This window comes from Drosophila innubila (genome assembly GCF_004354385.1).
Source record: "Drosophila innubila isolate TH190305 chromosome 3L unlocalized genomic scaffold, UK_Dinn_1.0 0_D_3L, whole genome shotgun sequence".
NCBI classification, from domain to species: Eukaryota; Metazoa; Arthropoda; class Insecta; order Diptera; family Drosophilidae; genus Drosophila; species Drosophila innubila.
In genome coordinates, this window is record NW_022995376.1 from 14,066,523 (window position 1) to 14,087,278 (window position 20,756).

At 38.4% G+C, this 20,756-nt stretch overlaps 10 protein-coding genes across 14 annotated transcripts; 7 read left to right on the plus strand and 3 right to left on the minus strand.

Moving 5' to 3' along the window:
* Positions 1 to 312: 312 nt before the first annotated feature.
* On the minus strand, positions 313 to 3,300 carry LOC117787060 (mpv17-like protein). 3 transcript variants are annotated; one of them, XM_034625505.1, is made up of 5 exons: positions 3,222 to 3,300; positions 3,008 to 3,176; positions 2,847 to 2,938; positions 2,136 to 2,248; positions 313 to 735 (listed from the first exon to the last, which is right to left on the minus strand). In XM_034625505.1, exons 2-5 carry the CDS (start codon positions 3,137 to 3,139, stop codon positions 431 to 433), a joined length of 642 nt encoding a protein of 213 aa, XP_034481396.1. In that variant the 5' UTR covers positions 3,140 to 3,176; positions 3,222 to 3,300; the 3' UTR covers positions 313 to 430. The 3 variants fall into 3 exon arrangements, with proteins under 3 accessions (XP_034481396.1, XP_034481397.1, XP_034481398.1); XM_034625506.1 differs by lacking the exons at positions 2,847 to 2,938; positions 3,008 to 3,176; positions 3,222 to 3,300 and adding an exon at positions 2,481 to 2,499; XM_034625507.1 differs by lacking the exons at positions 313 to 735; positions 2,136 to 2,248 and adding an exon at positions 2,507 to 2,676 and having other exon boundaries at positions 3,008 to 3,272.
* Positions 3,301 to 4,216: 916 nt separating this feature from the next.
* LOC117787635 lies at positions 4,217 to 5,626 on the plus strand. The gene is made up of 2 exons (XM_034626207.1): positions 4,217 to 4,988; positions 5,055 to 5,626. Exons 1-2 carry the CDS (start codon positions 4,477 to 4,479, stop codon positions 5,590 to 5,592), a joined length of 1,050 nt encoding a protein of 349 aa, XP_034482098.1. The 5' UTR covers positions 4,217 to 4,476; the 3' UTR covers positions 5,593 to 5,626.
* A 372-nt stretch (positions 5,627 to 5,998) lies between these two features.
* LOC117787501 (dynein light chain Tctex-type) lies at positions 5,999 to 6,762 on the plus strand. The gene is made up of 2 exons (XM_034626044.1): positions 5,999 to 6,382; positions 6,440 to 6,762. Exons 1-2 carry the CDS (start codon positions 6,052 to 6,054, stop codon positions 6,697 to 6,699), a joined length of 591 nt encoding a protein of 196 aa, XP_034481935.1. The 5' UTR covers positions 5,999 to 6,051; the 3' UTR covers positions 6,700 to 6,762.
* Positions 6,763 to 7,025: 263 nt separating this feature from the next.
* LOC117788393 (DDB1- and CUL4-associated factor 13) lies at positions 7,026 to 8,612 on the plus strand. Its single transcript, XM_034627157.1, has 3 exons — positions 7,026 to 7,175; positions 7,231 to 7,945; positions 8,001 to 8,612. Exons 1-3 carry the CDS (start codon positions 7,106 to 7,108, stop codon positions 8,551 to 8,553), a joined length of 1,338 nt encoding a protein of 445 aa, XP_034483048.1. The 5' UTR covers positions 7,026 to 7,105; the 3' UTR covers positions 8,554 to 8,612.
* Positions 8,613 to 8,706: 94 nt separating this feature from the next.
* LOC117787355 (sugar transporter SWEET1) lies at positions 8,707 to 11,551 on the plus strand. Its single transcript, XM_034625858.1, has 3 exons — positions 8,707 to 9,087; positions 10,727 to 11,132; positions 11,192 to 11,551. The coding sequence occupies exons 1-3, from the start codon at positions 8,918 to 8,920 to the stop codon at positions 11,306 to 11,308; spliced, it is 693 nt and encodes a 230-aa protein (XP_034481749.1). The 5' UTR covers positions 8,707 to 8,917; the 3' UTR covers positions 11,309 to 11,551.
* Positions 11,552 to 11,718: 167 nt separating this feature from the next.
* On the minus strand, positions 11,719 to 12,797 carry LOC117787353 (deubiquitinase OTUD6B). Its single transcript, XM_034625857.1, has one exon. The coding sequence runs from the start codon at positions 12,717 to 12,719 to the stop codon at positions 11,802 to 11,804; it is 918 nt and encodes a 305-aa protein (XP_034481748.1). The 5' UTR covers positions 12,720 to 12,797; the 3' UTR covers positions 11,719 to 11,801.
* Positions 12,798 to 13,018: 221 nt separating this feature from the next.
* On the minus strand, positions 13,019 to 15,859 carry LOC117788212. Its single transcript, XM_034626908.1, has 4 exons — positions 15,510 to 15,859; positions 15,151 to 15,253; positions 14,564 to 14,682; positions 13,019 to 13,931 (listed from the first exon to the last, which is right to left on the minus strand). The coding sequence occupies exons 1-4, from the start codon at positions 15,559 to 15,561 to the stop codon at positions 13,666 to 13,668; spliced, it is 540 nt and encodes a 179-aa protein (XP_034482799.1). The 5' UTR covers positions 15,562 to 15,859; the 3' UTR covers positions 13,019 to 13,665.
* A 305-nt stretch (positions 15,860 to 16,164) lies between these two features.
* LOC117788213 (protein Z600) lies at positions 16,165 to 16,755 on the plus strand. The gene has a single exon (XM_034626909.1). The coding sequence runs from the start codon at positions 16,374 to 16,376 to the stop codon at positions 16,638 to 16,640; it is 267 nt and encodes an 88-aa protein (XP_034482800.1). The 5' UTR covers positions 16,165 to 16,373; the 3' UTR covers positions 16,641 to 16,755.
* A 141-nt stretch (positions 16,756 to 16,896) lies between these two features.
* LOC117788039 (gonadal protein gdl) lies at positions 16,897 to 17,936 on the plus strand. Its single transcript, XM_034626696.1, has 4 exons — positions 16,897 to 17,107; positions 17,164 to 17,200; positions 17,251 to 17,545; positions 17,720 to 17,936. The coding sequence occupies exons 1-4, from the start codon at positions 16,987 to 16,989 to the stop codon at positions 17,861 to 17,863; spliced, it is 597 nt and encodes a 198-aa protein (XP_034482587.1). The 5' UTR covers positions 16,897 to 16,986; the 3' UTR covers positions 17,864 to 17,936.
* Positions 17,937 to 18,169: 233 nt separating this feature from the next.
* Positions 18,170 to 20,190, plus strand: LOC117788038 (peptide methionine sulfoxide reductase). Of its 3 annotated transcripts, none has more exons than XM_034626693.1 (4): positions 18,170 to 18,290; positions 19,135 to 19,328; positions 19,455 to 19,715; positions 19,776 to 20,190. In XM_034626693.1, exons 1-4 carry the CDS (start codon positions 18,240 to 18,242, stop codon positions 20,008 to 20,010), a joined length of 741 nt encoding a protein of 246 aa, XP_034482584.1. In that variant the 5' UTR covers positions 18,170 to 18,239; the 3' UTR covers positions 20,011 to 20,190. The 3 variants fall into 3 exon arrangements, with proteins under 3 accessions (XP_034482584.1, XP_034482586.1, XP_034482585.1); XM_034626695.1 differs by having other exon boundaries at positions 19,135 to 19,316; XM_034626694.1 differs by lacking the exon at positions 18,170 to 18,290 and adding an exon at positions 18,997 to 19,059.
* The last annotated feature ends 566 nt before the right edge of the window (positions 20,191 to 20,756 follow it).

A 20,756-nucleotide genomic window follows, 5' to 3' on the forward strand; every position in this document is an offset into this window, starting at 1 on the left:
TGGCTAACTTACCATATATTATAGTACAATAGTTGCCATCTCTCTGAGCTGATGTTGTTGTTTGTGGACCAAATATTGATGAAACATTTACGCACACACGCACACAATTAAACACGTTTACTCACGCAGCACACAAAGTGACTAGCACACACACTCTCACACACATACAGACGCAGACACAGACAGCATATATAAGTAGTAATTGATGGGTTTCCTTTTATAACAACATCAATCATACGCACTGTGTTACCCCGCATTTTGTGCTCAGGTTAAATTATACATAAATATATATATATATATGTACGACGTACGTGTTTGTATGCGTAAATCTCGCATCCAGTATCTGGAATGTATTTATTTGGCAAAAAGCTTCGTTGAACTATATCAAATATACATATATATGCATGTGTTAAGCTACTATCTAATTTAATCACGCCTTGACATTACTGATTATTGTTGTCGTTGTTGTCGTTGATGCTGTTGGTATTGGTGTTGCCACTGTTGCAATTTCAGTTGCTACTTCAGTGGTCAGACTCTGACGCTTTATCCAACACAAAATATTGACCCAGATCATACCACAGACACCCATATAGATAATACGAAAACGTGGCGCGATAAACAAAAAGTTCAAAGCCTGTGCAGGCAGCCAGAAGATGCAAGAACGTTGAAAAGTCGGTAGGAATTTTTCGCGCAGTTCAAGAAAAATATCGTCAGAGCCCTCCATAAGAGACATGCCTGAAATATATATAAATATTAGGATTCGATGCGAATTTATGCTACGTCCAAATATAATTTAGCTGACAGATATTTCTATAAAATGTGACAATAGTAATTATTCTTTTGGCATGCCAAAAGCTTTTTCGAAAACCTTAAACTGTCATAACTTTGTCAAATCTTAACCAATTTTCTTGCGGAATGTCAATTTTATCATTGTTTGACCTCTAATGAAATTCTGCATCACCATTTAAAAATTCATTTTTTTTTCCATCACGTTCAATTTTTCCTTCTTTAACGGCTTTTTGAACTTTAAACTGTCATAACTTTGTCAAATCTTAACCGATTTCCTTCCGGAATATCAATTTTATCATTATTTTGCCTCTATTTTTATTCTGCATCAACATTTGAAAACTCAATTTTTCTTTCTTCACTGTCAATTTTTTCCATACTTTTGATCACTGTTCATTTTCTCCATACTCTTGCCTTGACACTTTTTCACAAACTTCAAATTTTCATAACTTTGTCAAATCTTATTCGATTTCCTTTCGGAATATCAATTTTATCATTATTTTGCCTCTATTTTTATTCTGCATCAAAATTTGAAAACTCAATTATTCTTCCTTCACTGTCAATTTTTTCCATACTTTTGATCACTGTTCATTTTCTCCATACTCTTCCCTTGACACTTTTTCACAAACTTCAAATTGTCATAACTTTGTCAAATCTTAACCGATTTCCTTCCGGAATATCAATTTTATCATTATTTTGCCTCTTTTTTTATTCTGCATCAAAATTTGAAAACTCAATTTTTCTTCCTTCACTGTCAATTTTTTCCATACTTTTGATCACTGTTCATTTTCTCCATACTCTTCCCTTGACACTTTTTCATAAACTTCTAATTGTCATAACTTTGTCAAATCTTAACCGATTTCCTTCCGGAATATCAATTTTATCATTATTTTGCCTCTATTTTTATTCTGCATCAACATTTGAAAACTCATTTTTTCTTCCTTCACTGCCCATTTTCCTTACTTTTGATAACTGTTAATTTTCTGCATACTTTTCCCTTGAAACTTTTTCACAAACTTCAAATTGTCATAACTTTGTCAAATCTTAACCGATTTCCTTCCGGAATATCAATTTTATCATTATTTTACCTCTATTTTTATTCTGCATCAAAATTAAAAAACTCAATTTTTCTTTCTTCAGTGCCCATTTTTTCCTTATCTTCGATCACTGTCCATTTTTTCCATACTTACCCCCTGACACTTTTCACAAACTTCAAGCTGTCATAACTTTGTTAAATCTTAACCGATTTCCTTTCGGAATATCAATTTTATCATTGTTTGGTCCCTATTTTCATTCTGTATCAAAATTGGAAAATTCATTTTCTTTCACATCACTGTCCATAATCTTACCAGCATAAAATATCGTCAGACAATATGGTGTCAATATAAACTGATCCAGCAGCAACTTTTTCAGAATAGTTTTCTTAAGTGTGCCAGGAAAAGTGCCATCCAGCCATTTGTACCTGAGAAGGACATGTCAAATAAGTAAATAAAGCAGAAATAATACGAAGAGAGTGACAAATAGAAAGAGATGCCAAGCAGATATGAAGCATAAGTGTAGTGTGCATAGAGTGCTGTGGATTAGTGTAATATTGTAGTACATATTCGGTGCATATTATTCATTTTTATACTTGGGTATTTTTGTAATTGTAGATTATGTTTCGTGTGTTTTTCGCTTTTTTATCGGACACTTACATATCTGATAAGTTAACGTGCACATATGCCTCATTTCATGGTGCGTAGCGTGCTTGGTTGGAGCTTATTACACAAAAGCTCTATGCTTAATGCCGGTGCTGCTAAAGAGAGGAAGAGAGAGCGTGTGTGTGTGTGAAAAAAAAGAGCGAGCGTGAGAGTGCTCTTAAAAGACAGACACGTGCTGAGCAGCTTTTTGCTAAATGGTAAACAAATTGATAAATAACGGAAAAGAGGCAACAAAACATAAACATGCGACATATACAAATTGAATTAAAGATTGTGAGTATGTGTGCGTGTGTGTGTGAGTATGTGAGTGTGTATCAATTAAATATAGCAGATGTATGTATGTAAGAGTATTATGTGTACCAAGCATAGAGTGTTGGGGCATAGATTGCGGTGCCCATTACCGCATATCGTCCAACAGTTGTATAATCGATATCCTCACGCTCCTTTGGCGCCTGCAAGACACATAAATCTAATTACAATACCCTTACCAGAAGCCAAACTGAGTAGTCCGTTTCACTCACCGGCAGCCAGCGCTTGGAGACATATTGCTGTGAGTACTCCGCACCCACGTAAAGGCTGCCATAGATGGCGCTGTTGGTCACAAAGGGATGGCGTCTGAACAGGCCTCGGGCGCTGGCAATTAGGCGTGACATTGTCTCACAATGGAAACACGACACAACACAACAACAACTTTGATTTATATTTATTAACTGCAAGTGTAACAATTGAGCTTACGCTTCAAGCGAGACAACTGCCAGCGTCGTCAAAGCTTCACAGCAGAATGAAGCTTGTTCGTACTCAGCTGTTCCAAAAGCTGCAGTATCAACCGAAGAGATAAACAGTTGGTATAGGTTTATCAATTGGTGGGCAACTGAGAGAGAGTGAGAGAGCAATTTAGATATGTCTCGCATTTCCTGGTTTGGTTTGTTAAACTTTTCGAATGCGCTACAGAACAATGACAATAAAAAGTTACAATAATTGAAATAACTATTTTACCCGTAAATCATAGAATCCCTCAACACCTTGCCAATGCAACAAAACTCGCGTACTATCTGTATTTTATACAATGTACTTTAGGAATCAATAAAGATAAGATTTCTTCATTAAATGTGCAATTAGGTAATTTATTGTCATACAACTCTATAGTCGTTGGTACTATCAAAAGCTCCAACGGATCTCGACAATCTATACTAAAAGATAAGAGCCAAATTCAAATTATCCAATGAATTTGATAACATTGTTACGAGAACAATTAAATCAATGGTTGCCAAAAATTTAACATTGAAAATAAATTTGGAAAAAGTAGTCGGACCAACTTCTTACTGGCTCAACTTTATCAAAACTCTATCGATTTAAAAGCGGATTGTCATTTTGATCACTATTTGGCCTCTTAATTCATTCTGCACTCAAATTTTTGCAAAAGGTTTGAAAATTTTAGATCTCAAGTTTAAACTATTAATCAAATTCTTATGTCATAATAAAGAGTCTTAAAAAACAGCACTATAACAGTTTTAGCCGGTAATAACAGGTACTGATACAAGATATATCTAGGTTTTATATAAGTACATTAACATTGACTCAATCAGTACTTAACTCATTCCATTTCCATACCAATCAGGGACACACTTTGAGGCACTTTACCCTTTGCTAATGGCACTTTACGCACGACTAACAAGCGCAGCAGAAAAGGAGGAGAGACGAGGAGAAGAGAGGCCTGAAAGCATGTGAAAGTCGCACTGGGGAAAACTTTGATTGAGTGGCAAAGAAACTGTTGGGCAAGGTGTGAAAAACTGAAACCAATTTAAAAAGTTGGCTAACCATATGTAGAGCACTGCTGAGGAATGCAAACAGAAAACAGAAAGCAGGAGGCGACGCAGTCAAAGCTGACAGCACACAACACAACAACAAACAACAAGGAAACAAACAAACAAAGCGAAGAAACTTTTCACACACGACAAACACGACAGATAAACACTTCACAGGACCAAGGATGAACTTGGGCGCGCTTGCCAGATCCCTGAGCAATAGTCTGAGATTTGGTGTGGGCTCCAAGAAGCATTTGGAGACGTCATCACGAGAATCAAACGAACCGGAACCGACACCATCAACGTCATCAGAATCATCGCCCGATGTCAACGACCTTAATCAAAGGTGTCTCCCAAACGCCGTAAATGAGATCAATCAGCGCCGTCAGCCGTATAAACATACGGTCGAGCAAATCCTACAGAAGGTCAGTGAACTTGAGCATACACTCTACGAGGATCAGCAGCAGGAGTTCAAGCTTCGCATGGCTTTGGAACGCCAAACCGAGCAGATACACGATCTCAACTTTTCACTGGACACGGAAAAGGAACGAAATGAGCGATTGGTGCAGTTGCTCCGTGGAATTGACACCGACTCCTGCAGCGACAGTGAGCCCGAGGCACAAATGCTGAACGACATAAGGGTGCAATCGAAAGGTGAACTCTTTGGTTCGATAAGCCCGCTGCTCATGCAGCAACGGTAAGTTTAATATACTCTCAGAATCATCGATTTATGTATTTATAACTTTACTTTTAAAACTCTCAGATACGACGAACTCTCCGCCTCGCATCGTCAAACCCATCGTCAGTTGGCCAAGAAAGAGAAGGCCATAAAGTTGCTGAGATGCGATTTGGAAGAGTTGCGTGGCAAACATGATTCAGTGCTCGATGAATTTCGGAATGAGCAGCGGCGTCTGGAAACACTCTGTAAACGATATCTGCACATGCAGCATAAGAAGAAGCAGCAGATCTGCATTCTCAAGGAAACTCTGGGATATGCCAGCGAATGCATTTTGCATGCTCAGGTTGCCATTGAAAGCTGCAAACCTGACAACGGCATCGATGATAAACATTTAAGAACGTTCAATTTGAAATTAGAGCTTTTTATGCGTGCGCTACGCAATTGTTGCTGCATGCGAAAGCTTCAGGAGTTGCAACAACAACAGGGACTGGACGTTGACGAGGAACTGCTGCAGCAACGACTGGACAGCAGCTCAGTGTCGCCATCTGCCAGCGGCAGCTCGAACTGCACATCAATAACGCCATCAACGAAACGACGCCAACGAAAACGTCATAAGCGTTAAAAACTTGCATTAATTTAACTAATTTAATTATCTTAATTTGGTATTTAAAAAGTTAAAAAAGTAAAATACAAAAATATTTAAAGTTCTCCAACAAGTCCAAAAATTGCAAAACTCTGTTAACACAAAATAAAAAAATTAAAATGTAAACTTAAATAGCCGTTTCTGTTCCCGAGATGAGAAATAAACCCTTTAAACATAATTCCAGATAGAAGTTTTTTAAGAAAAATATTTTAAATCTAGCAATATTTGATTTGCTTTTTCCCGATCTTACTATTTTTTATCATTACACAAAAAATCTCGCAAACAATTTTAAAAAGTAAGCACTAAAATAAATCGTTATCGGTAACATAGTAGTCATTTTGTTCTCCGTCACAGTGTAACAAAACTAATTTTAGAGCTAATTCAAATAGTACTGAGCACTGGCTCTTCGGAATATATTCATTAATAAATTAAATTAAAATGCCGCTGTTCGGGGCAAAGAAAACAACACGCGGGAGCACAACATCGACAGTTGTGCGTAAATCTCGCAATTCTGCACGTGCTGCCAGTGATAAGTCTTTGCCCGGCTCTTCGCCTGCTGGTCAAAAAGGAGCTTCGCCTCGTAACAGTGTAACGGGAGCTGTATCTGATACTGATTCGGATGATGACACTGTCAAGAATCCAGAAGCATTGCCAGCCACAGATGTGACCATTTATAATGAATATCATATGGGACCTGCATTTGGCTGCAAGTTTCCTTTGCCATTTATACGTTTTATGATCGACCGTTTGATTAGTCAAAAGCTTCGAGGTGGGTTTTAAACCAGTATTTTCAGAAATATTTATTTCCCATTTTTTCTGTGAATAGGTAAGACATATCAGCCTGGGGATGCCGTTAAGTGGGTGCGTGAAGTGGCTGATGAAGTCAATTTGAAAATGGAGGGCTTGTGCCGTCAACCGCGCTATAAGCATGTAATCCAGGTTATTGTTTATCAGCAAAACGGAGCTGGTTTCTTCTGTGGCGCCCGTGCTATTTGGGATAAACTAGCTGATGATCAAGCAAGCTGTACCTTTGATGGTGGCACTTTTATGTGCATTGTTATGATTTTTGGAATTTACCAATATTGAATTGTTTAATGGCAATAAATAAATAATGCTAAAATGAGCAAAAAAAGAAAAAAAAAAAAACAAGCACAATTAAAAATTTATTCATTTAAATTTTAGAGTTCAGTGAAATAAATCGATATCGCTGCCCGATAAAGCGGTTCATCGAGCCAATTGTGGCGCCATCTCTTGTAGAACAGTTCATACAATTTGAAAATGTTCTGCGATTGAACTAGCGCCATTTTAGTGATGTACTGCACAAACGACTATCGAAAACCATCGATAATGAAGGGCTACCATCGATAGCGCCGCGATAGTGCTTAGCCGTCGATAGTGTCGAAAATGCCATCTCCATCTATGTTGCGCACATGTGTTTGTTTTTATTCCGTCGTTTGAGTTTTTGTTGATTTATAGTGAATGAAATAACAAAATGAAAGTGAAAATGATTAGTCGCAACCCGGACAACTATGTCCGGGAGACCAAGCTGCAGCAACACAAAGGTAAGGTGTAACAAATTGCCTATATGAATTTATATTAACATATCAAAATTGTCAGTTCCTCGCAATTATGATCCGGCACTGCATCCCTTGGAGGGTCCCAGGGAATACGTGCGCGCCTTGAATGCCACCAAACTGGATCGTGTGTTTGCCAAACCATTTGTCTGCAATCTGAGTGGCCATCGGGATGGAGTTGCCTGCTTTGGCAAGCATCCGAAATTGTTATCCACGCTGGCCACAGGCGCCTACGATGGCGAGGTGCGCATCTGGGATTTGGCAAATCGCACCAGTATGCGCAGCTTTGTCGCCCACGATGGCTTTGTGCGTGGCATTGCATATGCCCGAAATGGGGAACGTTTTTTCACCGTCGGCGATGACAAAACTATCAAAGTGTGGAACTCACAGGCACCGGATGTGGGCGAGGAGGAAGAGCCGGTGAACACCATACTAAGTCGTCATATACTGCATGGCATATCGCACAATCGGAAGACCAAGGGTTTCGCCACCTGTGGAGAAGTGTGCGCTATTTGGGATGAGCAGCACAACGATCCCATAAAGACGCTCAAATGGGGCGTGGACACACTGCACACCATATCCTATAATCCCGTGGAGACGGATGTGCTGGCGTGCTGTGCCAGTGATCGCAGCATTATCTTGTACGATCAACGGGAGGCACAGCCGCTGCGAAAGGTCGTGCTGACCATGAAGAGCAACAAACTCGCCTGGAATCCAATGGAAGCATTCAACTTCACTGTGGCCAACGAGGATTGCAAGTGAGTCGAGGGAAATCTGTAACAAATGTGCATTAATATATATATCTTTTTTTAGTCTGTACACATTTGACACACGGAAACTTAACACACCGCTAAAGGTTCACTTTGACCACGTCTCGGCTGTCACGGATGTGGATTATGCACCCACCGGCAGGGAGTTTGTCTCGTCCAGCTATGACAAGACGGTGCGCCTCTATCAGGCCCATCAGAGTCACTCCCGTGACATATACCACACCAAGCGTATGCAGCATGTGGTTTGTGTTGCCTGGTCCCTGGACAACCGTTATATATTCTCTGGCTCCGATGAAATGAACATTCGCATGTGGAAGGCAAATGCCTCAGAGAAACTGGGCATAATCCGTCCACGAGAGCGTGCCAATTTCAACTACCAGGAGGCGCTCAAGGAGAAATATGCAGCACATCCGCAAATCAAACGAATTGCGCGTCATCGACAGGTTCCTCGTCATGTGATGAATGCGTCGCGAAAGATGCGCGTTGTCAAGGACAAGGAACGGGTCAAGGAGGCCAATGTGCGCAAGCACTCGAAGAAGGGCAAGGTGCCTTTTGTCAGCGAAAAGAAGAAGCACGTCATTCGCCAGGATGTCTAATTTTAAGTATCTTAATTTTAAATTGTTGAACTGAATAAAATACAATTCAAATTGCGAAATACGTTTAATCGATAAGCAAATGCGCGCGATAGCGATAACAACGCGCTTATTTAGCACCATTCGTTTATAAAAGGTGGACAGCCCCGCAGTGTGGAGTCCAGTAGTCGTTGTTAAGGCAAAGCGGCAGCTCGTTTCGTTTGGTCGTTAGGTTTTTGTTTCGTTTTTCGTTATTTCGCATTTCGCATTTGTTTACATCAGAACAACGACACAATCGACGGCTTTCAACGCAATTAAATAGTTGCCCCGCCACTGTTGAGACGTTAAACGAGTTTAGTTAGAACATCAACACAACACAGCTGTCGAAATGGACGCGCTTAGCGACTTATTGGCACCCTACACTGAGCTTATTGGCCAAATCGCCGGCACAATAACAACTCTACAATTTCTGTCCGGTTTTTTTCTATTGAATGACATACGAAAAAAAGGCTGCAGCGATGTTTATCCGGTTGGACCATTTTTGGGCGGTGTTGTGCTGTAAGTAATACAAATCTCATAATAAAACAAAAGTGCCTCTTAATGCTCCACTGCACACACACAGATAGATAAACAAATTGTGACTGTGTGTAATTGATTAGATTTATATTTTTTTCATTTTTTGAATTGTCACAGTGACTGCCAGGTTTGGGCAAAGATGCGTTATTTCTTTGCAGTTCAAGGCCAAATTAAATTGGCTTTTAAATCAGTCAATACGCTGCAATGTCAATGACAATTGACGGTTACATAAAGTGATTCTTCTTTCAGAATTATTTTGAAATAAAAATAGTTTCTTTGGAGTAAGTGCTCTTATCAACACGTATAACTTATCATTATACACAAAAGTACATATAATCTGCGTATACTACATAAATGATTAGGTATGCGACTGCCGGCACTTGGGTTAGTCTCTTGTCTATCTCTATTGCTTCCAGATTATTTAATCAGTCGAACAAACCCATTTCCCACGACTATGGGATCGGTCTTGCCTGTTCCACGTGCGGATTTTGCCTAATGAAAATTTGTATGTAAATGAAGCTCGGTCTAGTCTACATTCTCTCACACACAGATACTATACACGTACTCACACACACATGCGAAAGCTCCAAGTGACCCTTGACACGCAAGATTCAGTGAAAGGCGCAACAGTTGCGTGTTTCAAGATTGTTAAGCTTTTAGGGGATGTTGTTGGGGGAGCCCACATATAATGATCCATATACTGTTGCTATAAACGACTTCACCAACAAACTTCATAAAAATGGGTGTAGAACTTTTAGCTTATTCACATGTAAAACTAACAAGAAACTTCATTAGAAAAACTAATTTTCATACAAGCGCACCCTTATTTAAGTTTACACCTTAATTGCACGTACAAAATCAAGGGCTAGCTTAAGTTAAATTTAAAGTCATTGAATAATAATTTCTAATTAATTCTATTTTTTAAAATTTAAATAATTGTGTCAGTAATTCCCAAAACTTGATTGTGGCAAGCTGGAACAATATTTATTTCTAATTTAATAATTAAATTAACGACCTAAGCTAATATGAAATCTAATACTGAGCTATCGCCTAACTCTATGTCTTATACGGGTAAATATTTATTATTTCACTTTACAATAAGTAATGTGTGTATGTAAATGTACAGACAATAATATTGTCATTATTATTCCTAAGGCATGATTGTTGTTATTAGAGCTATAACTAATTTATGCTCTGAAATATTTATGGGTTACAATAAATTGAATTCTTGCCATATTTAAGTAGTTGTTGTTCAATGGTTTAAGTATCTTATCTCTTAAAGATCTAAGAATGAATATATTTATAATCATATTTAACGCTTTCATAAGAGCAAGGAATCTGTACTACATTAGTACAATATCATTTGTGAGGGATTTGATAAATAAGTTGAACGACAACGACTATTAATAAAAATCAAATACACGTATGAAGTTTATTTATCTAGGTCTCTTATCAATCAATAAGCTACTTGAAACAGCGAATATTATTATGAAATTCGAAAGTATATCAATAGGTTTCCCCCACAAAGAAAATATTGCAAACTATTTTTAAATCGTAAGAAATATTTTATATGTTAAGCTCTTAATGTAATCTATTTTCCTGTTTTATCAATGTGTTATAGCACCGTGATGAGCGTAAAATTGGGTCAAATCATGGGTGATCAGCCAATGATTAAGGTTAACATTATTGGCTTTGCCATCAATACAGTTTTCATGGTTGGCTTCTATTACTACGCCTCGAATGAGAAGAAAACTCAAATGTGGGCTAACATTGGATATGTTTCTCTATTCCTAATGGCCGTGATAACCTATGCCAACTTTGAGGATCCTGAAAAGATCGAATTCCGTTTGGGCATGCTTATAACATCCATACTTATCTGGTTGGTCGGTTCTCCATTGCTGAACCTACCCAACATTATCAAGAAGAAAAGCACTGAGGGAATGCCTTTCCCCATCATATTTGCAGGACAACTTGTTGCCACAGCCTGGACTCTCTATGCCCTTGCCATACGTAACCATGTCATGGTGGTAAGCATTCAAATTGAAAGTATTTATATTTAGCTTAGTAACTAATCAATTACATGCAGTTCCAGAATTTGTTCCTGTGGATTTTGGGTGCCATTCAGCTGTTCATGTTTGTCCTGTATCCCAGTAAGCCTGCCAAGAAGCCCGCTGGCAAAAAGTCCAGCAAGAAGGAGAATTAAATGGTTGAGATCAAATACTTTATATGGTTCCATGCAATAACTTTTCCAAAAAGAAATTAACTAAAATTCAAAGCTTAAGAAAATTTCTTTCAATTTTTCGAAAGAACTTTCAATAGTTAGATCAATTTAGATACAACAATGTTTATCAAATTGTAATTGCATTTTTTGTCTATTCATAGAAGCCGTATTTTCTTAGAACAAATCTCGCTTAAAGACAAATCTTTACCAAGCTAAAGAGCATTAGGAAGCTTATCCTTTACAAATTCTGATATTTCAAACATATTGAAATACGTTTGTAAAGTTTGTAAAGTGTGCCTAAACTAATCTTGTTATAATTAATTATTAATAACATTTGTACAAAGCGAAAACAAACTAACTTGCAAATTTTGACAATAATTCAAATCTTCCAATTGCATATTTATAAAAAGAGACGATATATTATTAAATCAATAAACATGTTACACATGAAATGATGGACTATATAATTTCTTTACTACTCCAGCGGCATCGTGGAGTTGTAATGAGCGCCCAGCTGATAAATATGACGATGATAGCATATGATGAGAGGGGCGCCACCAAACTCATCCTGGCCCAGCAGTGTGGAGGCGCCCTCCGCTTGGATGACCTCGATGGGCACACGCAAGAGTGAGGAGAGCGCCTTCAGTTCGATGTGTCCGCCCCAGGCGTGCGTCTTGGCTATGTCATGGCAGTAATCTTCGAATTGCTCATCGTTAAGTAGATCGCCAGTATCCGGATGCGTCATATAGCAAATGAGCGCATCCTTGTGTGCACGCACATAGTTCGCCGTCTCCTGGCGTAGCTCCTGGACACTGTGACCGGGCAGCGCATGCAGCTGCAGCTGATGCCGCACCGCATGATACAGACAGTCGCCATCGGAGGCGATCATGTGGAGCGCCAATTTACGAGCGCTCAACTTGGCTGTGATTTGTTGTAGCTCAATTTGCTTTGGAGACGGTTGATTGGCCGCATTCTGCAGTTCCACGCGTATTTCCTGCTCACGTTCCCGTGCCTCTTGCTCCTTCTTGTTGCGACGTTTCTGCGCCTTCGACACACGCTGTTCCTGCTGCTTCGTTGGATTCACTTCATTATCTTCGTTGTTGTCGCTCTCGACCGTTGTCGGCTTTTCCACCGGCAGCTCAATTGGCTCGGGTGCCACAGCAGCTTCTTCCAGCTCTGATTTGTGACGCTGCTCCAGTTCACCCTCTAGACGGGCCATCTCCTCAAGGAACTCCTTACGCTTGTTTTTGTTGTTCTTTGGCGCATTCTTCTTCATTGCCTGCAACTTGGCTTGCAGCTCCTTGCGCTCACGTCGATGGCGGCCAGCGACATCTTCCAAGGTGGTCTCGCCCAGGCGTGTCTCTAGCTCACCAATTGCGTCCACGCACGACATTTTTTTAGTTATTTATAAATTATTTACAAATGTGATTGTCGGCGCTCAGCTGTTAAACGATTGACAAACTAGGGCTGTTGAAATATCATTGATAAATCGAAATATCGATAAATATTTTTTGCTATGATTGTTTTTCTGACGATATTTTTAGTATCGATATAATTATGCGATATTTATAACAGTTGCCGCGAATGTTTGATCTCCCTGAAACAAGGCAAATTGGTTTTTTGACAAAATTTCCGACACTGCATCCAATGAAATGATAGAAATGATTTACTATTTTTATAGTGTTATTGTAATTTTACATTTATTGCATGGCATGTTAGATAAATTTAACAAATATTTTTGCCATTTAAGTATGTCAAATCGTGAGCCTTAACTTAGCGTGCATTTTAAGTTCTACTAAAATTGAGAAAAACTAAAAATTTTGAATAACGTCCGTTACAATTTAACCTTTGCACTTCGCAATAAAATTTAATTATATAAGAATTGTTCATTGTCGCTGTAGTCTTTAGATTTAAAAGCTGGCAAGGGACCAGACAAGACTATAGTACAACATTAGTATCATCTCTTATACATATCTTATACACACATGTATATGTATAACATAAACTTAACAAATCAGATTATTATAGCTTAATATGACAGAATCATACAATGCTTTTCTTGTATCGAATTATTTACACGGCCAACTGTGACTATATATAAAATTACTTTTACACACTAAAAAATGAAAAAAATACATGTATAACCTTCTTCTATATATGACTTTTTGAATGGCCATTTCCAATGGCTACTCTACAATTGCAAAAATCTATATATCATTTTAAATCTAATGTGAATTTTTTGCCCAGTCGAAATTAAATGTAATAAAAATAATATAAAAAAAAATAACGGAAGCACCGACTACTAGAATAAACACCACCAGCTGGAGGGGCCAATCAGTCTAAAGGCTTTTGGTAATGTTCTGGAACAAGCGACGTCCCCACCAAGATTCCAAATCGAATGGCTTAAAATCGTTCAGTGCTGGACTTGGTGGCTCCACCCAAACGGCCGGCGCTGCCGATGCCGCCACAGGTGTGTTGGCTATGATGCTATCCACAGGACTAGGTGTTGCCAAGCTGCTGGCATTGTTGTTATTGGCATCAGCCTTGCCATCGCTCTTTGTTGTGCTGGAATCATACGGATTTTGTGCGACCAAAATGTTCCACGCTGAAAAATCGAAAGAACCTTAATGAAAATTCATCAATCATACAAAATAAAATAAATTCAAATATAAAATTGTAATATTCGACTGATCTTCATATCAGATACAGGGATTCCCCTTATGTGAATTTAAAGTAAATATGTGCCAAAAATCAACATTATGTAAAATGTATTTTAAAAGGACTAAAAATTTCTGGCAAACAAGAGTATTTAGACTAATTCTTATTAACATATTCATTTTGCAGAGACTAGGCTGCAGATGAAAGATTTTTTTTTTGCATTTATGATCATTTCGCCCACATGAAAAATACAAAAAATTGCCAGACACGACCTATTTCATTTGTTATTATTGCCACAATTATAGTGATTAATATATTTTAACAGGTGATGAGTAAGTCAATTAAGATTTTAAATTGTATTAAATTGGACCACAACACTAAAAGCCCAGATATTTTTTCTTAGCGTTTGGTTACATTCAAGCGTAGCCTTTTTAATTGTACTTTATTCAAATCCGTCTTTTTTATAACGGTCAAATTCCTAATTTCGTAAAAACGGCATACGCCTTCTTACATGCGTTACGCATCTCTTGACCAAATTAAAATACCCCCTGCAAGAGTATTTGAAATTTCATTGCTTACAGTCATTTATGTAGCGTATAATTTCCTCATGCTGCGGCGTTATCACCTCGTCCTCAATGAGCTTTGTCGGCGCAATGCGCTTCGAAGCGAAGCTTTGCTGGAACACCGGACGCGGTATGCTGCAAGATTCAACGGAATATTGTAAATTAACATAAGAATACATGAATGCACACACACACACAGAGACACACACACACGCATATTGAAGAGAGCACTTATGCAAACATACGACACGCACATGTGGGCCAAGTACAAAAATAAATCACTTTTAGTAATGGAAAATCTTATGCAGGGCACTTTTTGTTCTGTGACGTAACGGGCAACGAAAAGTCAATGTGCCGCTGCTGCTGCTGGTGATAACCGGCACTGACCCACGTGTTGTCGGCTTGGTTGCTCTAGTTGCTCAATTAGCATGGCAGTGTTATATACAAAGGTCGTGCCATGACTTCTTTGCGATAAAAAGGAATATGATTAAGCAGATAAGCCAAAGTCAGAGTGCAGCATTCATCGTTTGCATAAGCAGCTCCACACTGTGTGTGTGTGTGTGGGTTTGCGTCTCTCTGTTTGTTGTAGTTTCCTTAACTCACTTCTTGTTCTTCTCGGGACTGTTCAGATCAAAGCTGTTATTGCTGCCATTTTTCTTGCTGCTCTCCTTGATGCTCTCAAACTTTTCAAAGTTTTGTGCGAGACCTGTGGGTGGATAGATTTGTTGTTGTTATTAAGTTTGTTATTGTTTGAATGTAAATTCGTTTTTGCCGGCTAAACTCTCAAATCAAAAGAGAACAAACGTAAGAGAGCGCCATATGAGAGAGAGCGAGTTTGGCTGCGCTGCTTCTGTCGGCGGCAGCGGCGTGTTGTGACATAACAGCAACACTTTTTGCAGCAAGGCGGCCCTTCTAATAGGGTTTAATGTACTTTTTAAAAATATTTGGTGTGTTGAACTTACCGCGGCGCGTTTTAGCAACAATTTTGCTAGGTCCCTTGTTTACTGTGTACATGTCAAAATTAATTAAAATTGTTGTTGTTCGATGCTAGCAGCAAATTTCCTTTGACTTGTTTTTTTTTGTTTGGTTTGTTTGCTTTTATTATATATATATTCCTTACGAAATCATATGATCAAATGATGTATTTATTTAAATTCAACTGTTGACAAGCCTTTCTGGCTGCTGATGCTAATATTGTTATTGTATTTTGTTGTTGTAGTTGCCTTTGCTGTCTCATTTCAATTGAATTTCATCTTGTTATTCAAGCAGTTACACAATATATTCACAGTTAACTTTGACTTTTATCTCAGCGCTGTTGTCTCTTGTATTTTATTTTATTATTGTTATCGTTCGAGTTTTTCCAAATCAATTGCTCGAATTTATTGCCAATTATTAGTGAGTGCTGCCTTCTTCGCCGAGCGCGTAACACAATTTGTAACGTATCCCCACTGCAATAGCTCCACACACACTGATAGCTCGCGTACTTGCACACGCATACAGTCTCACACACGTGCACTTGAATTCGGAAATCATATGGTGCCAGTGTGTACACGCCAGCTGTTGGGCTTTTTACCTGCGCGCGTACTTTTAAACTCATTAGAAATGGATTATGCGTTTTTCATCGGAAAATCATAAAAATTTATTACCTGTCCGAAGTGACAGCTGCAACCATAAATTTTTGGAAGTTTCCGCATAATTTATGGAAGCCGACCAAATTTGCGTGGACATTAAATGTATATAAAGTGCGGAATTAGGTGTATGCAAATTAGTAGCAAGTCGACAGTCGTCATCATCATTACAGTAATAATATTCTGAATCCTCCAATAATGGCCAACATTGAAACTAGCCAAATAATGCAGCGCTTGAGCAGCCTAAGGATTGTCGAGACGCCCCGTCAGCCACAACGTGAAAATGGACAACGGGAATGTCAATCGGAGATGGTGAAGAAGACACAGGTGCCTGCTACTCCCTGCTCTGGTGCTGCCACTTTTCTAACGGAACTCAAGAAGCGACGAAAAATGAAACTGAATCGTGTCTACAATTATGAGACTGACAAACACTTCATTAAAGCGCGAAAATCTCTTAATTTTTAGAATATACAAACCATACCGATGTAATCACTACCTATTAATATTCATTCTTGATTTAAAATCAAAAATATTTTTTTCTGAATCTAAAAATATAAACAATCTATATGAAAATTTAAAATTTAACGAATTTTTATCAATATGAAGGTAAAAAAGTTGTTTGTGGTCACACTGGTCCTTTTAAGCAAGCAGTGTAACTACTGTTGCCATCTTAGAGTTCAATTGCTGCCAGGTGGCAACGCCACACAACACGTATGTGTAAAAATAAGTTGGAAATTTTATGAAACAGATAAAAAAAATATAAACTGCAAACAAAACTAGTCAAAGTATCTAAATAGAAAGTACAAAAAACATGGAGGACGTTGCAATGATTCAGGAGGCAAGCTCCAATAGCAGCGAACCGCTTGGAGAAGCAGCGGAACCGCATCAACAACCTTCGCCAGAGTTCTTGCAGCGTAAAATTTACTTTTTAAGTAAGTTGTTGTTGTTCCGTCAACTGTTTACTTACTTACTTACAACTTGTTTATAGTGGATCAACTCAAAGCAATGCATGCAGAGCTACCAGAGTGTGTATTGAGATTAAAAGTAAAAATTCTAAAACTATTAACAATTGTAGAAATTTACAGACTCGGATTTCGTACGATCTGTTGACAGAACTGGCGAATTGTGTGCTGAATGAGAGCATCTTCGACATAGTGAAGGCGTTGATGGAACTGCAACATGTGACTGAGAAACATTTAATACAGGTGCGAGCACAAGTTGAGAACGAATACGAAATTGAGGTGTCCGATTGGAGGGGCAAGATCAAAGATGCCGAAGAGTTGCAGCATATTTTGGGACTCATGAAGATCAAGCATACCAAAAAACTGCTGGAAACTGACAAAAAGATTGTCGAAGTGCTGGATCAAAAGGTAGGTTAGATAACCTGTATTTCATTATCGACCGATCTTGGTATCATAAAAAAATTCCTAATTTGGTAGATAGGTTTTCCTTTGATGTGTTACACATTTCTGGAACAAATGATAACATTCTCTGCAAGGTTAATAAAACTAATATAATTCCTATTTATTTCCTTTTATCTTTAGGTATATGATCAACAATCAATGCTGCAAAAGGCTGGTGTACCTGGTTTTTATCACACGCAAAATCCCAAAGAAATCAAAATCCAAATGTTTTTATTGGACTTCATTTTACGCTTGAGCAGGCTTAAATACGAGCCCAACAAGTAGCTAACGTATTTAGTCTAAACTATACTTAAGACTGTTGCTTTTTTAATAAAGACAAAACATAATTTACAACATATATTTTAAAGTACAGCTAGTAAATGACATTTAACATTGTAAAACACTGAAAAGCTTTTATTGAAAGCTCTCATGGAGAGAGGCGCCTGCTCCATAAGCTTGGCAACATTGGTGCATATGTTGCCGGCAGCACTTTTACCGCTGTCTCTCATTCAGCTCTCACTCTCTCTAGGTGGAAAGAGCGCTATCAATAGAAAATGCGCGTCGTCGTCTGCTATAAATTGAGTGTAAACGCGCTTTAAGTCAACAGTCGCTCGATATTCTTATAGCAAGCCACTACAAAATCTCTAAAAGAAGGAAAAACATGTCTCTGACAATTACCAAAGATGTTTCCACCCCTGAGCTCAAGGATCTGGTAAGCAAACGAGCAAAATATGTGAAAAGTTTTTAATATTTTGTCAAGTGTAATAAGTTCAGGCCAATTAAATTTATAAATACCTCACATCAATTAAGCTACCGAGTGCTTTGAACTTGTACAAGGCCGTTACGCAAATTTGTTTAAGCTTCTATTGTCGCGCATTTTGTTTTATGCTCTTCTTTAAGCAAATATTTTTTTTGTTTGCTTGTGTAGCCAACTTTTGTTTTGACCAGCTTCAGTTGCTGCCCAACAGTTCAAGCTGCAACCACGTCCAAAAATGTTTTCGCGTTTGTTTCGTAATTTTAAGGCAAGTTCAAAGTGGCAAAAATACTATTTTTAATTTATTGAACTGTGTTGGCCATAATTAAATGAAAATAGAAATAGAAACAGTGCAAGTTTAGAAAAAACGTTTAGCTTAACTTTCGTTTTCTTTGCAATAATTAAAGTGCGCCTACTCGCAGTTGACCTTGATTTTGCAGCTGCGACAGCGACGTCGACGTCGGCATCGACGTCAAACAGCTGTGCGACGCTGACATCGCAAACAGCTGAGCAGCGTTGAGAGCGTCGACATGCGAGTACAAAGAGCAGTAAACGTGCAAAGAGCGAGAGCGCGCTCAGCGTTGACTGCAGTTGCAAACGAAATACCGACAGAGGCTAAAGAACTTCAAAAGAGTCGTGTTCAAAGTTTGTGAAACATTTTTGATATCAAGTTTGAGATATGCGCTGCTTGCCAGGCTTTGGCTACGGCCTAACCTTTCTTTTTCTGGTGTGCTCTTGAGTGCATTGAACTCCTTAAGACTCTTACTAATCAATTGTTCTTGTTATTTCTTACTTTTCGCAGAGCACCGTGCGCAATGAACAAAAGGAGTTGAATCTCTCTCCAGTGCATCGGTTGAATGTGAGCCATGCCACGGCAACATTTGGCATGGGATGTTTCTGGGGCGCTGAATCGCTGTATGGCGCAACGCGGGGAGTGCTGCGTACCACAGTGGGCTATGCCGGCGGCAGCTCCGAATTGCCAACGTACCGTAAAATGTAAGCACCAAGTAATGGGACAATAATTGGCCTAACAAAGAAAAACTTTTTGCTCTCTCTCCCCCTGCTTTGGTTTTTGCCTCACACCTAACGCTTATCGCTTACTAAACGCTCGACTCTATGCAGGGGTGACCACACGGAGGTTCTGGAAATCGACTATGATCCCACGGTGATCAGTTTCAAGGACCTGCTTGACCTGTTCTGGAACAACCATGAGTACGGTCTGACCACGCCTATTAAACGTCAATATGCCTCGTTGATTCTCTATCACGATGATAACCAGAAGCAAATTGCTGAAGCCTCCAAATTGGAAGAACAGGAGCGTCGTGCTCCGGAGGTGATTACCACGGACATTGCACCCAAGGAGAACTTTTATGCGGCTGAGGCGTAAGTTTAACTAATCTCCATTAAATCCCCATTCAATACTCATAAGCTATACGCCCACAGTTACCATCAAAAGTACAGACTGCAGGGTCATAAGGATCTGGCCGCTTCCCTTAATCTCAACACCCAACTGTTGCAGAGCAGCTATGTGGCCACTAAACTGAACGGTTATCTGGCTGGAGTCGGAGGCATCGAGCAGTTCAAGTCTGAGGTGGACACTATGGGACTGACTCCCACCCAGCGTCAATATTGCAACTATCACATTGAGCAGAACGAGGGCCAGGGTCTCTACTGCTGACCGCGATTCATAGACGTTAAGCGTAGATCTTATACTTAGGGGGTAATACGAGTACTACAGAATATTATTAATTTTAACACTGTGCTTGACTTTTAACTTTTTGTTTATGTTTAAAACAAAGTGTGTATTATTTAGACTTAAATGAATATGATAATAATAAAAATAAACAACCTAACTCTATTCCTAACAATTATTTCTATGATTCGAGGGAATCATGTTAAAGCTGCCTACGTGCTGAAAGTAATCCTCACTTAAAATATTTCCAACAGTGATGCGAAAAAGCTACTTAATTTATGCAAGTTAAACTCGTCCAATTTAAGCAAGTAAACAGTCTCTAAATATATAAAATTGCTTATGATATATCTTTATTTGTAGAGATATTTGGAGATTAGACATAATATAACTCTTGAACTTGAAATAAAAAACCAGATAATATATTAAAGAGAAAAGGCTACTCAAAGATTAATTTAATCAAAAGTACATATTTAAAAAACCTGTCTACCAAAGAAGGATATTATTATGAAAAATGATTTAAACACCAATCATACGATCAAATTTGATTTAATGCCATATATGTACTGATTTTTAAATAAAGACTAAAAGACTTAAGAGATCTTAAATACTCATTTTTATTTGACAATAATTTCAATCACTTCTGATAAGGTGTTATACAAGAAATAGGGCATTTAAAAAAGTAAAGTTTTTATTTTTCTTTGAAAATATAAACAAATGTTTACATGATTATA

Bases quoted from the DNA above. Each gene is read 5' to 3' on its own strand.
- LOC117787060 (XM_034625505.1), bottom strand. From the start codon at position 3,139: ATGTCACGCCTAATTGCCAGCGCCCGAGGCCTGTTCAGACGCCATCCC. The intron at 2,249-2,846 runs GTACACATAATA...TGTCCTTCTCAG, and splicing joins GCCCCAACACTCTATGCTTG to GTACAAATGGCTGGATGGCA. The intron at 736-2,135 runs GTAAGATTATGG...TATATATTTCAG, and splicing joins TCTGACGATATTTTATGCTG to GCATGTCTCTTATGGAGGGC.
- LOC117787635 (XM_034626207.1), top strand. From the start codon at position 4,477: ATGAACTTGGGCGCGCTTGCCAGATCCCTGAGCAATAGTCTGAGATTT. The intron at 4,989-5,054 runs GTAAGTTTAATA...TAAAACTCTCAG, and splicing joins CCGCTGCTCATGCAGCAACG to ATACGACGAACTCTCCGCCT.
- LOC117787501 (XM_034626044.1), top strand. From the start codon at position 6,052: ATGCCGCTGTTCGGGGCAAAGAAAACAACACGCGGGAGCACAACATCG. The intron at 6,383-6,439 runs GTGGGTTTTAAA...TTCTGTGAATAG, and splicing joins GATTAGTCAAAAGCTTCGAG to GTAAGACATATCAGCCTGGG.
- LOC117788393 (XM_034627157.1), top strand. From the start codon at position 7,106: ATGAAAGTGAAAATGATTAGTCGCAACCCGGACAACTATGTCCGGGAG. The intron at 7,176-7,230 runs GTAAGGTGTAAC...CAAAATTGTCAG, and splicing joins CAAGCTGCAGCAACACAAAG to TTCCTCGCAATTATGATCCG. The intron at 7,946-8,000 runs GTGAGTCGAGGG...ATCTTTTTTTAG, and splicing joins GTGGCCAACGAGGATTGCAA to TCTGTACACATTTGACACAC.
- LOC117787355 (XM_034625858.1), top strand. From the start codon at position 8,918: ATGGACGCGCTTAGCGACTTATTGGCACCCTACACTGAGCTTATTGGC. The intron at 9,088-10,726 runs GTAAGTAATACA...AATGTGTTATAG, and splicing joins TTTTTGGGCGGTGTTGTGCT to CACCGTGATGAGCGTAAAAT. The intron at 11,133-11,191 runs GTAAGCATTCAA...AATTACATGCAG, and splicing joins TACGTAACCATGTCATGGTG to TTCCAGAATTTGTTCCTGTG.
- LOC117787353 (XM_034625857.1), bottom strand. From the start codon at position 12,719: ATGTCGTGCGTGGACGCAATTGGTGAGCTAGAGACACGCCTGGGCGAG.
- LOC117788212 (XM_034626908.1), bottom strand. From the start codon at position 15,561: ATGTACACAGTAAACAAGGGACCTAGCAAAATTGTTGCTAAAACGCGC. The intron at 15,254-15,509 runs GTAAGTTCAACA...ATCCACCCACAG, and splicing joins TGTTGCTAAAACGCGCCGCG to GTCTCGCACAAAACTTTGAA. The intron at 13,932-14,563 runs GTAAGCAATGAA...TCGATTTTTCAG, and splicing joins TATACGCTACATAAATGACT to CGTGGAACATTTTGGTCGCA.
- LOC117788213 (XM_034626909.1), top strand. From the start codon at position 16,374: ATGGCCAACATTGAAACTAGCCAAATAATGCAGCGCTTGAGCAGCCTA.
- LOC117788039 (XM_034626696.1), top strand. From the start codon at position 16,987: ATGGAGGACGTTGCAATGATTCAGGAGGCAAGCTCCAATAGCAGCGAA. The intron at 17,108-17,163 runs GTAAGTTGTTGT...ACTTGTTTATAG, and splicing joins GCGTAAAATTTACTTTTTAA to TGGATCAACTCAAAGCAATG. The intron at 17,201-17,250 runs GTGTGTATTGAG...TAACAATTGTAG, and splicing joins ATGCATGCAGAGCTACCAGA to AAATTTACAGACTCGGATTT.
- LOC117788038 (XM_034626693.1), top strand. From the start codon at position 18,240: ATGTCTCTGACAATTACCAAAGATGTTTCCACCCCTGAGCTCAAGGAT. The intron at 19,329-19,454 runs GTAAGCACCAAG...GACTCTATGCAG, and splicing joins TTGCCAACGTACCGTAAAAT to GGGTGACCACACGGAGGTTC. The intron at 19,716-19,775 runs GTAAGTTTAACT...ATACGCCCACAG, and splicing joins AACTTTTATGCGGCTGAGGC to TTACCATCAAAAGTACAGAC.